This window comes from Halichoeres trimaculatus, unplaced genomic scaffold (assembly GCF_033239565.1).
Source record: "Halichoeres trimaculatus isolate MK-OKI-2021-1 unplaced genomic scaffold, fHalTri1.1 fHalTri1_scaffold_13, whole genome shotgun sequence".
NCBI classification, from domain to species: domain Eukaryota; kingdom Metazoa; phylum Chordata; class Actinopteri; order Labriformes; family Labridae; genus Halichoeres; species Halichoeres trimaculatus.
Genome location: NW_027437191.1, coordinates 30,106,392 through 30,118,744, shown reverse-complemented (window position 1 = coordinate 30,118,744; position 12,353 = coordinate 30,106,392). Strand labels below are relative to the sequence as shown.

General features: G+C 40.4%; 1 protein-coding gene across 4 annotated transcripts; it reads left to right on the top strand.

Annotated features, from left to right (window-relative positions):
• Positions 1–1,729: 1,729 nt before the first annotated feature.
• Positions 1,730–11,627, top strand: tnfaip2a (tumor necrosis factor, alpha-induced protein 2a). 4 transcript variants are annotated; one of them, XM_074685230.1, is made up of 13 exons: positions 1,730–2,042; positions 4,813–4,923; positions 5,802–6,256; positions 6,351–6,562; positions 6,811–6,925; positions 8,255–8,377; positions 8,603–8,697; positions 8,780–8,872; positions 9,001–9,127; positions 9,622–9,747; positions 9,814–9,963; positions 10,047–10,171; positions 11,031–11,627. In XM_074685230.1, the coding sequence occupies exons 1-13, from the start codon at positions 1,991–1,993 to the stop codon at positions 11,218–11,220; spliced, it is 1,974 nt and encodes a 657-aa protein (XP_074541331.1). In that variant the 5' UTR covers positions 1,730–1,990; the 3' UTR covers positions 11,221–11,627. The 4 variants fall into 4 exon arrangements, with proteins under 4 accessions (XP_074541331.1, XP_074541333.1, XP_074541334.1 ...); XM_074685232.1 differs by having other exon boundaries at positions 1,731–2,042; positions 4,816–4,923; XM_074685233.1 differs by lacking the exon at positions 1,730–2,042 and adding an exon at positions 2,325–2,417 and having other exon boundaries at positions 11,031–11,621.
• Positions 11,628–12,353: the final 726 nt, after the last annotated feature.

Here is a 12,353-nt window from a genome sequence, read left to right as displayed (position 1 = left end):
AAGACTACCCCAATGTTATTTTCCCATAACATCTTCAAACTTCTAAGGTCATTACTAAGTGTCGAGTTCATTTTTCTGTAAAATATTGAAGCTTTGTGATGGTGAGGTGGTAAAACAAGGTACTCCAGAATAGGATTGTCTTCAGCTTTCCAGTGTGGCGACATCATACAGTTCCTTATTTAAAGATATTTCCAAGAATTGTTCTTTTCCCTTTAGGTGATATTTTCTTAATACCATGGTTATAATAGTTAACTAAAACGAAACTAATAAGGAAAACTAAAATTTAAAATACATTGCAGTTAACTCGAACTAATAAAAACTAGAAAAGAAAACAAAAACGATAAGTAAACTAAAACTGTATCTTGTGTTCACAAAACTAACTGAAACTAACTAAAATTAAAGACAAAATGTCCTTAGTTATAGTTTCTGACAATATTAACAGCCTTTAGGATTTAAATTAATCCGACACATTTTCCCAACCAATTTTACAACAGTTTTCGGCAGTTGTCAGTGCCGCACAGCACCATCACAGCGACGTACTGTGACGTGCTTGTTATCTGCACTGACTGGCTGTGCTCTGTGCTGTGACCAAACGCAGTGGAGCAATGAATCAGATCATCTGTAATAGTTAAATTTCATGTGAGTCTGACTTTATTGTTGCAGAGTCCAATTTTCTAATTATTAAAGCTCATATTATATTGTTTTATATAATTTATATTTTTATTATTTTTATTAAACTCATGTTAACATTATTTTATATAATTTATGTTTATATTTTTATATTAAGTTTATATTATTTTCTTGTGTTTAAGGCAGCAGCCAACAGTTCAGTATCAGCATTGACTGAGCAGTGAACACTGTGTTGAACTGGAAAATAAACAGTATTAGAAAATATTTACTCTGACCTTTTTGAAACCTGCACCTGGTTAATAAGGTATGAAAAAACTAAAACTAAAGTAAAACTAAGCCTTGTTGCAAAATTAAAACTAAATAAAAACTAGAACGCTTGCTCCAAAACTAATTAAAACTAAACTGTAATTGAAAAAAAATGTCAAAACTAACGAAAACTAAACTATAATGACAAATCCAAAACTATTTTAACCTTGCTTAATACATCATTAAATGGGATTAAAGCTCCACCCTCATACAAATTATCCAAAGTTATTATTCCACAATTGTGCCAGCTCTTCCAATAAATTGGTCTTTTACCAAAACAAATCACATGATTTTGCCACAGGGAAGAATATGACTGCTTACAGTGAGACAATTTAAGCATTTTGTGTATCTTTATCCAAACTTCTTTAAAATGAAGCATAATTGGGTTAGTAGTCTTACATGAGCGTTGAGAGAGGAACTCTACGGGTGTAAATGGAAAGGCCAAGGATTTTTCTATAACTGCCCAGTCCAAATTTTGTTGTCCAGTCTAGTGTTTGCTAAGTTTCGACATTTCAAGGAGATATGATACAGTCTGGGGTCAGGTAATCCTAAACCCCACTTTTCCTGTGGTAGACATAACTGAGACAGCTTGATCCTGGGCCATGAAAAAAAAAAAGATCACTGAAAAAAAAAAGAGGGGCATGTAGGGGAGGAGGGAGAAGGAAAATAAAGAAGGAGGGGATAAGGAGGTAAAGAAAGGAGAGGTGAGGAGGATGAAAAAGATGGTGAGGACTGTGCTTCAGCTGCAGAATAAAAGTGAAGGAGGTAAAGAAGAAGGAGCCAAAGAAGAAGTGAGGAAGAGGAGAGGATGATGCTACTGCTGCAGTCTCAGACTGAAAGTGAAAGTAAAAACTGGCTCAGCTTCACAGAAGATGCTGTCACACTCTCTGGCTCTCCAGACATCCACACCAGGGCTCAAGGGGTCCAGGATTTACACAACCCAGCCCATCTAATCCAGAATCCAGACTTCAGAGTCAGAGCTCCATATTGTGGACTGTTTCGTCGCAGATCTTAACGTGCAGTGTGGGTTTTGTTGACGTGGATCGTGGTCCTGATGATGATGTGGCGTCCCCGGTTGTCCAGCAGGGGGCAGCAGAGAAGCACAGGTCAGAACAGCTGTATCTTATTTCTGCGCCATCATCTCTCTCTGACAAATAAATTCATAAAAAAAGGGGAAAAAACAGGGATTTTTGTTTTTTTAGTCCTGGTCTTTGATACACTGTTATTATCTGAGAGAATTACTGACATCAGATTAAATTTAGTTAAATTATCAGAAAGAAGGCTAAGGCAGTTTTTTTTCCAATAAGTGTATATTTTTTTTATCTCTTAACCGTCTGATTATAATTTGCACAACACACACACACACACACACACACACACACACACACACACACATTCACACACTGACACACACATCTCGCTTTGCTTAGCCACGCCCCTCTATCCCCTGCGTCTCATATCGGGTGTCGGAGCGATGAGAGGTAGGTCAGACCTGCTCTCTAAACTCTAAAACTTCTCTGTGTTGTATCGTGTTTTATTTTGAAAGGGTGATTCATTTCCGATCAAACACTTTAAAATCCACTCGTTACATTCATTAATCCATCCGGTGAAACGTTTGTTGGTGAGTTTGATGTAAATGATTAATCACTCGTGACGATCCACGGAGCAGGAAACTGATCCAACATCCAACCTGTGTGTCTAAAAACACCCAGAGACACTTTGTTCTTATGTGAAATAAATAACCAAAGTTTTTTTTTCTTATTCTGAAAAGCTTGATGAGATTATTTCCCCTGCTTTAAATGATAGTGTTAAATTAAATCCCAAAATCTCACCTCATGTAACCTCACACCTCTGGTATCCTGAGTGCAAACGCCTTCATCATTTTTAAAGGTCCTGAGAGATCTTTATGAGGGATATTGAAATAGTCTTGAGTAGGACATAACAAGTCCCAGAGCTCCAGACTGGGAGTAACACAACAAAGATACTCTTCTCACCTTCTGTAGGGGAGACCAGGTATGGTTGCAACACTTTTTGCTTCAGCTCCTCTAACTCGCTGAAATTTTGAGTCAGGTTTCTCAAACTTTAATGCAAAGTATCCACATCAAACTTCTGCAGGAACATCACTCAACTCACCAGGTGATGTCAAATACATAGAAATAGAATAGAATAGAATAGAAAATACTTTATTTATCCCCGAGGGGAAATTCAGGAGTCACCGCAGCATTTAAGAAAACAGAAGTAAGAAAGAGTATAGAAAGTGCAAAAAAAAAGTCCATAAGAAATTAGATGACGACATCCCGTCCACCACTCGTCCACCACTCTCCAGCCCAGCCAGTCTCCACCTCCACAGGGTCCAGGACTGAGCTTCTTCAACATTCTGTTCAGTCTCTGTCTCCTGGATCCTGTCTGCTCACAGCAGGCGAAGCTCCTCCGATGTGTCGCGGCGTCCGATGTCAGCTCCGTCAGCCACATCCGTGAACAGCACGATGCCGCTGGATTAGCACAGCTAGCTCGTCCATCCCCCGGAGCTAGATCCCACGTTCCCAACAACGATGGATGGAAGGACAGGTCCACGTCGTCACCTCCCAGCTCACACCCGAGAACCAACACGTCGTCCTCATCTCCTCCTCCTCAGCTCGAGGGAAATCATCAAGCCCTACACTAGTTAGCATTGACATGCTACAGGCTGCTAATAGCTAATTTCGCATGTAAACAATGCAGCCGTGGTTACATGTAGGATCTCCAGACAAACACAGGAGAAAAGTAGTAAAAAATACCGCCGAAGCCACAAAAAGTTTGGTGTCTGTGACCGACAATGAACCATAAAAAGTGATGATCCACTCCAAATACAAAGATGACGAAAAAGAGACGAAGAAATTACAAGAAACGGACGAAGACGAGAGAGCTGCTGCAACAGGCAGCTACTTGGGTAGCGCCTAGCAACCGAAAAAAAAAAAAAAACATGGTGATCCTTTGTTACAACCATTCCCACTACCAGGGTGGGTTGTAACACAAGCTGGGGTAAGCTGTAACAGTTAGACAAAAACGCAAAAAAAGGAGGTCACGCTCCTCAAAAAGAGGTTTATTGAAATAGAAATATCCAGATCAATGTCTCTCCCTGTGACTGACAATAGCTCACATCCTGTTTGATTCAAGAGTTCATCCTTAACAGTATCTATGCTCGAACACTACAGTGTATCTGCGTAAAGAACGCATAGGTCTAACAAAAACTATATATATATATGTATGTATTTATTATTTCAATCAAAGTCACAATGGTGACAAATGGTTGTCACCTGGCGTGGTGCCTTTTTAGCATGGGAGAAATGCATATATATTAGTAAAACGTTTTTATCTGGAATAGTTTAAGTACTAAACAAAATATAGTCTTAGTCAAAAAATTTACTTTCTTACTTCAAAATCAGTTTTTTTTCCTCTATAAAATCTGCATGAACCTGTTTCCAGCCCTGACATTCACCATGTGTGATCAAGGTAGAAGTGGGTAAATATTGAAATGATCATATGACTCCTATCTTATCCCTGATTGGAGGAATTGGTGGTGTTACAACTCTCCCCATGTTACAACCATACCCAGTCTCCCCTACACCAGACTATAGTACGAATTTTCCTGTTGTCACATTTATTAAAAACAGCGCTACATGACTATCAGTAAATGCAGTCTGTGTAAAGTTGTCTTAAACCATTCATTTGCCTGTGAGAGATACATCCTCCCAACGTTGGTGCTAGTGCTCATGGGTAACGGAGTCTCTGTGTCCCAAAAATGCTACATATTCCTGTTAGTCCTCACACCTCCTTTAAGGATAAAAAGATATTAATGTGGACATGTTGTCAGTGAAGTTTTTGTTCAATATTCAGCAGGAGGTGTCCAGGAGAAGCAGGATGGAGAGAAGAAAAGACTCCTGAAACTGAAGAACCCTGCAAAGATCTGGAAGAACCTCAGACAGCAGAACCAGGATCACGCTGCAGGTCAGAATCAGCCGTCAAATCAGATCCAGCAGAACTAAAAAGGGGCATCAGGTCAAAACCGTAGACTGTTTCTAGAGTGGACAGCGTGGCTCCGCCATTTGCCATCGTGCGGTTTTGAAGCCAAAATACCCCCGTCACAGGTGCAGCCATTGGCAGCCGTTGTGCAGCCAAAGTCTGCGCAGTAGAGACTGTGAGGGACTCAGAGTGAAGCCAGGTGACTAAAATACAAACTTCTTGTTGTTGTTTGATTTTGTTAAACAATAAAATAGCATTATGCAGTCAGTGGAAAATCCAGCTGAAATCCTCACCAATCCTCTGGTTTGTGCTGAGACTGGAGGAGTAGGAATTCCTGAAGCAGATAATCCCAGTCACAGTGAAAGGCTGGATTTAGGCATGGTTACAAAAGCTGAACAGCAGTTGAATGTGATGTAAAGAACTTTAATACATGGCAGCCAAATAATATCATCAAATCATCACAACAATCAGATGTGAGAAACATTTCTGCAAGGTGTATTCATTTTTTAAAGTTTGACCACAGCCCATGTGGAATGACTGGAGAGATTAAATTTTCGACCTATACTGCAGTCAGCCACCAGGGGGAGTGGCACCAACAACAGGACCCAAACTGAACCAATAGAAGTCGGCATCACCAGCACATACCAACAGAACTGACAAATGTGCCATGGGTCCAGAACCAATTAGAGCCGGGAAATTAACACTCAGAGTTAATCTAAACGTTTTCCAATCAGAACGAACATTTAGTAAATATAACCACTGAAAAATAATAAATTAGATTTAATTGGATGGATTGTGTTGCTGGAGATGCTGTAAAGCCCCAAGAACCGACAGGGGTAAAGCAAATGTTTTGTGTCTTTTAGAGGATGAGGTGGACTGTGAGGAGGCTCTGCAGAAGGAGGAGCAGTTGGAGGAGATCAGCAGGAGGCTGATCATCCAAGAGGAGCAGCTCTTCAGTCAGGGCTCCCCCTGTGAGGAGTCAGAGGACCAGCTGCAGAAAGACCTGGAGGCTCTCAGACTGCAGATATGGATGGCTATCCACAACACCTTCACCCCTCCCTCTTCCCCCTCCTCCTCCTCCTCCTCCTCCTCTGGGGGGATGGAGGTCTTAAGGAGTGCTGTGGTCTGCATCCAGCAACAGGAGGAGCAGGACAGGCGCTGGACTGGATGTGAAGACCCAGTCCCAGTGTGGCGTCCTCAGAAGTGGCTCAGCACGCACAACAGACTCTTGCAGAAGATGGTGGAGTCCAGACTGAATAAGGCGGCTGAGGAGGACTCTGAGGGAGCTGAGGGGCTATCTTCTCCTCTGAAGAGGGAGGTGGGTCACTCGGGAGAACAGCTGGGACATGTTGATATCAAAACCTGTGATACTGTTTATCTAAACTACACTTCTTCTGCCTGTCTCTGTGCAGGTGTGCCGTGTGGGGCGGCGTGTGAAAGAGGACCTGCTGATGGTGAGGCGGACGGTGGTGGACTGTTACCCTCCTCAGATGGACATCCTGAATCTGTACGCAGGATTCTACCATCACAGTTTCTCAGCTCGACTTAACGTGCTGGCAGCCTCAGGGCCACAAACAGAAGACTGCAGCTACATGCTGTTCTGGATCAACCACTGCTATCCAATGTGAGTGAGTACAGGACCCCTGCTGTCAGCCCCTGGTACCTAAAGTGATTTTCTTCTATTAGTCATTCCCTGCTTCCTTCAATTCCTGCAATTAGTCAGACCCTTCAACCTGTTGTCAGTCTTTGCCCCAATATTAAGTTCTTGGTACCCAATGTAGGCCCCTGCTATCTTCAGTTAGCCCATGCTAACAACAGTCAGTCAAAGGTTTGAGATAAGAGTTGGGTGTAATCTCAAATGTTTGTTTCCAGAGAAATATTAAAACATGAAGAACTTGACGGGAAGATTAAGACAGCCTGCCTGGGTTCTCTGCTTCATCTGGACTATCTTGAGAGACTGGAGAACCAGTACCTGACCGACAAAGAGGTAAAAACCAGGGCCCGTATGCGCATTCAGTCATTAAACAAACAGTACCGTTTCTAACTCAGCAGTTTGGTGGACATTAAGATCTCAAGCTCACCCAATCAGAGGCACAACTCAGCTCACGTGACTGACAGGCGCCGTATAACTGTATTAGCAGCCCTTTCCACTTCCAATGTGGTCGCAATAGCCAATATGCTTCAAAAATCTGTTTCAGAAACAGGTGTGTGATGCTGGGGAGACTACGTCCATTAATTTTACCAGGGGTCTGCAACCTTTACTCTCATAGGAGCTACTTTGCCTCAGCTCACCCGGATTCAAGTCATTCAGGAGCCACAAAATCTACTTTATCTTCACAGTAAAGAAAAAAATGGATAAAATTCTAAACACAGTGAAAATCTAGTGAATAATCATCTAAAGGCTAAGTTTATTTTTTGTATTCATAGAATTGGACATGTGATGTCCGATGTTTTTTTTTTTATAAATTCTGCAAATATGTATATTTTTAAATTAAAAATTTGTAATTTCATAAATTTTATAAATTTTCTAGTTTTTATGATTTTGCAAAAGTTTTTCGAAAAGAAAAAATAAGGTTAAAATTCCTAAAATTTTGTAATATCAAAAATTTACCAATGTTTCATAAATTTTCAAAAAGAAATGTTATTTCAAAATTTGCTTCATTTACCAAAAATTGAAATTGAAATTGAAATTGAAAAAAAAAGTAATTTACAAAAAAATTCTAGTAATTCAAAAAATTTTAAATTACAAAAATGTGCAAAATCTTCAAAATAATTGCATTGTTTTTTTCTTAATTCAAAAAAGTAAAATTCAAATTCAAAACAACCATTTTAAAATAATAATAAAAACTGCCAAATTCCTAAAAAAATTGACAGCCTTATTGCAAGAGGTGATGCATATTTAGTTCAAAAAATGTAAATCTATGATTTTATTTATTGTCAATGTCTTTAATCATCAATACCCTCTGTAAGAAAAATAAAAATTAAAGCAAAGAGCGAATCAAACTTGTAAAACTGATGGCAGTGAGCCTCGCTGGTTTGAGACTTCGATTGTCCCCCTTATCTCATCTGTTCAATGAAAATATTGAGTCTCCTAAATCTAAATTTGCTGTGTGGCTTCACATCACCACCTTACCAAAGGATTGTCCACTGTCTTTGCATAATTCACTGTAACAGTCCATTTTCCTTACTCATGGCTCTTCATGCATACAAGCCCAAAAGACTACTTTTTTAGTTTCTCTCACCTGTGAGAGTGTCGTTATCACATATTTACAGTAGCTATCACATATGTAGTGATGTAATCTGTGTCATTGTTTAGGAGAAAGTGAAGCTGTGGCTGAATTCAGCGCTGAAAAAAGAAGAGGAGAGCTGGCTGAGCGGCAAAACACCTGAACTCATCGACCATTACTGTTTCAGCCCGCTGGCTATAGACGTCATACAGGTGAGTGTGTGCAGACTAAACGTTTACCATAAAGCTGTCCCGATGTTAGACGATCCAGGTTACAAACAGCTCCCTGTCTATGTTCCAGGTTATAGCCATCTCCCTGACTATCTGACTTGCAGTTTGTAGACAGCACCTGTAAAGTTTTGTTTTCATATTTTAGACTGCTTCCTCGCTGCTCTTGTTGCAGGTGACAGACTGTTCCCTAAATGTTTGTGTCCCCAGGTGATAGACGGCTCCCTGACTGAGTTCAGCTCTGTGATAAAAGACGCAGCTAAAGCTCAGAGGCTCACAGTTCACCTGGAGAGCTTCCTCTGCAGGTAAGCTCCGCCCACTGAGCCCATGAATACAGCTGTGTGTGATGAAGCAGGTGTTGGTACACAGGTGCATGGTGTATTTCAGCTATAAGAAGTGTTTGGAGGAGTTCTTGAAGGGAAACCATGGAAACATCCGCTTAGTGCTTAAAGCTCAGCTGGTGTGTGAGCAGCAGTTCAGGTACGTTTACCTGCTGAACATCAAACAGATACCTCACAAATGTTTATGTCAGATGGACAGAATGTGAGTTCTGATTGGACACAGTTTTTACTGTTCTGCTTCTGATTGGCTGTCTTAAATGTCCCCAGGGATTACATCACAGGTAAAGCAGAAGGTCTGTCAGAGCAGCAGAGACATCGCTGTCTGGACACTCTGACTGCCCTGAGGGATTGTGGGTACAAATATTTCACCTGCCCCATTTTCATCAAGCTAAAGGTACAAACACTGTGTTTACAAGTAAATTTTAGGCACCCTTTGATAGAAAACTGAATGTGCTAACAGCTAACTAGCTAATATCATATATTAAAGGTTTGCTGCATCCAGTAAACATGGCCAGTTAGCATGTTAGCATGCTTTACAGATTACACGATAAACATGGGCTTGTTGGAATAGTCAATTTAGCATACTAGCATGGTGTTACCAATCATACTGTAAACAAAGCTCATTAGCATCGTCAGTATAGCATCTCATTCATGTTTTCAAATATGTCCATCTTAGCATGTTAAACTGAGATGTTTAAGTTGTAAATGTAACCAGTTAGCATTGGTCAAGGTAGTGCTAAGATGCTAACAGATATGAGCCTATGCTGCATATTAAAAAGTTTAGCACACACAATCAGTGTGAGTGTGTTAGCATGCTAACATTCTGGTCCATCTACAATGTCAGTAACTCATTTATCCACCAATGTCTGTGGATGTTTGTGTGTACAGGTGTGTTTTAGTCAACTATGGACGACAGCCTGGATGGACGGCTCACGTCCTGTAGTGGACTCCTTCCTGGACTCTCTGTATGACCAACTCAGAGACCTGGCTGACCTGAAACCAGTCTGCAGACAGGTACGACTGTTTACCTGTCAGTCTGCTTAATTTACATCCTGTTACTGAACCTGTCTGCTCCTCCAGGCCCTGCTGTCTGTCCTCCATCAGGACCTGGTCTTACAGTATGTAAAGAGGATGATGAAGACCAGGACTAAGAGCCGAGAGCAGCAGGTGGGCGGGGCTCACCGGATGATTGAGGATGCTGGGAAGATCAATAACTTCTTTGATGAAGGGGTGAGATGCTGAAGAGAGGTCACCTTTTTCCTGATATGAAGGGATCCTGCTGGACTTTAACAGTCCTGGTTGTGTCCCCTTAGGGCTGCAGAGATACTCAATGGCTCGGTACGATGATCTGTAGCCTGGCTGAGATCCTCCAACTGCAGGACCCAGGAAGTGTCCAACTGGAGATGGTCAGCCTGGCTCGAACCTTCCCTGACCTCAGGTACAGACAACAGAGAGCCTGAGTGTGACAGCATTAGCATTTTTAGCATTAGCATGACCTTTTAATGTTTTCTTTAAGGACATGAACTGGTTTGGTCCCCGTCCTCCGGTCTGAATGCTGTTTGTCTGTTTCTGTTTGCTGTCTACTTTAACTCTCAGCTGTTTCCATTCACTCTGTGCCCAGGCTCTTTCTCCTGATGTGAATCACAGTTCATGCATCAGAGGAGCCTTTTTATTGGCTGTCAGCTGATGACGTCATCAGTGTTTGATATTCAAAGCACATCAGTTTAAGGAAGCAAAGTGAAGGGAAACATTAGCATTCAGCAGGAGAGAATCAGACATTTTCAGCGACTTCAGATCAATTTTATAAAACCATATTGTAATAGAAATCATTTATCCTCTCCTCACAGAAAAAATCTGATTTCAGCTCATAGATTGGATCATGTCTCTTTTCGTCTGACCGGTTTATCCCTCTTTAGTCATCACAGTAAAAGAAAAGTGTTGGCAGAAAGTCAGGTTAACCTGTGCACACCTGTCCTCCTGGAGAAAGTCTTTCTGTCTCAATCTGTTATATTATCACTGACTTGGGTGTGACCTGGATCTCTACTGTGAGAAACACCTGGTTGCTAGGGAGACCACAGGTGTGGCAGGGTAGGGCTCAGGTGTCTCTTGTGTGTGGTGAATAGAAAACACTGAGAGGAGTCCTGTTCATGGGATCATGTCTCTTTCTCTCTTTGAATTCTTCATGTTTTGTCTCTGCAGTGTTTCCTCCTCTCTGATTGGTCGCTGAGTTTGTCTCTAGTTTGCAGATGTTGACCAGATGTGTTACCTGAACTGACCTCTGCGTTCTCTCTTCTCAGCGATGCTCACGTGTCAGCGCTGCTCTCTCTGAAATCCGGCCTATCAGCTGCTGACATACGCTCCATCAGGCGAAGTGTTGAGGAGAACCGCCTCCTCGATGCATCCACCAATCAGAGCCCTCCGTTCTTCTCCAAAGTCAAAGTGAAATGGATCAACAACAAGATCAATCAGATGGGACTGAAGCCCTGAACTCTGTCTTTGTGTTAGCATTTATAGTGTTTATTTATAGCATTTTAGCTCATCAGTGTACTGAATCTGTAAATCTATAAGTTAGCATTTGAACTTATCAGCATGTTGGCTTTTCAGCATGTTAGTCGACTGAATCTTTAATAAAGTGAATTAGCATGTTAGAGAATTTAGTGTACTGTAATCATTGGTCAGTAAAAATGTATTTTATTTTCAGTTACACCTCTTGGGTGTGTTTCTGATTCAACAAAATATACTTTCTGTTAGCAACAGATGTTGCTAGCAGAAAGTTGTGCTAGCAGAAAGTTGATGGTCAAAAAGCTTTGAAAAAAATATGTTACAGGAAGCTTCAGATAGATCCTGTTATTATAGGAAGGGTCTCTGCAGGAAGAGGAGGCCTGGTTCAGACAGTTGGAGTCCCTCAGGGCACTATCCTGGATCCTGTCGAGTTTTTTTAAAGAAATGTTTTTTTAAGAAACAAAGTTTTTATTCCTAACTTAAAGATATTGAAATAAAAATAGTTTTGAGCTAATTTTGGTACATTTCAGCAAGTAAAAAGCTTTGTTAAATCCCATTGTTGTTGCCATAAAAATTAAAATTAAATACATACATGTAATAAAATTGAGACTGTGATGACTGTGCTCAAACTAAAAAAACTAAGATGTTAGTTCACTCACCTCTGGTATAAGGAAATTATACCAGAGGTGATCAGCTGGTTATTATTTTTTTTACTTCAAATTAGGGGACTGATTATTTTATAGGGGTGGCACGAAAATCGTAGTATCGTTGTATCAGATTTTTTTTAAAACTATTTTAAATTGTGCTATTTTGTTGAAAAAATTTATTATTATTATTATTATTATCATTATTATTATTATTATTATTATTATTATTATTATTATTATTATTACTTCTTATTACTTCTTATTTATTTATTTATTTATTTTTTCAAATGTAAGTCCTTCATTTTAGCATTTTTTATAAGCTGGGTTGAAAAAAATTTGAGATGTCAGATCCTTTGAATAAATCCTAAGAATGTACTCACTTGGTCTGGTGTTAAAGGAGAGAGCTGAAAATCGCAAAAATGTGGAATAAATCTAAATCGAATGGCAACCCAAAAATTGTAAAATTCATAC

Coding starts and splice junctions, on each gene's coding strand:
- tnfaip2a (XM_074685230.1), top strand. CDS start 1,991: ATGATGATGTGGCGTCCCCGGTTGTCCAGCAGGGGGCAGCAGAGAAGC. Junction 6,563..6,810: donor ATCAACCACTGCTATCCAAT/GTGAGTGAGTAC, acceptor GTTTGTTTCCAG/AGAAATATTAAAACATGAAG. Junction 9,964..10,046: donor ATAACTTCTTTGATGAAGGG/GTGAGATGCTGA, acceptor GTGTCCCCTTAG/GGCTGCAGAGATACTCAATG.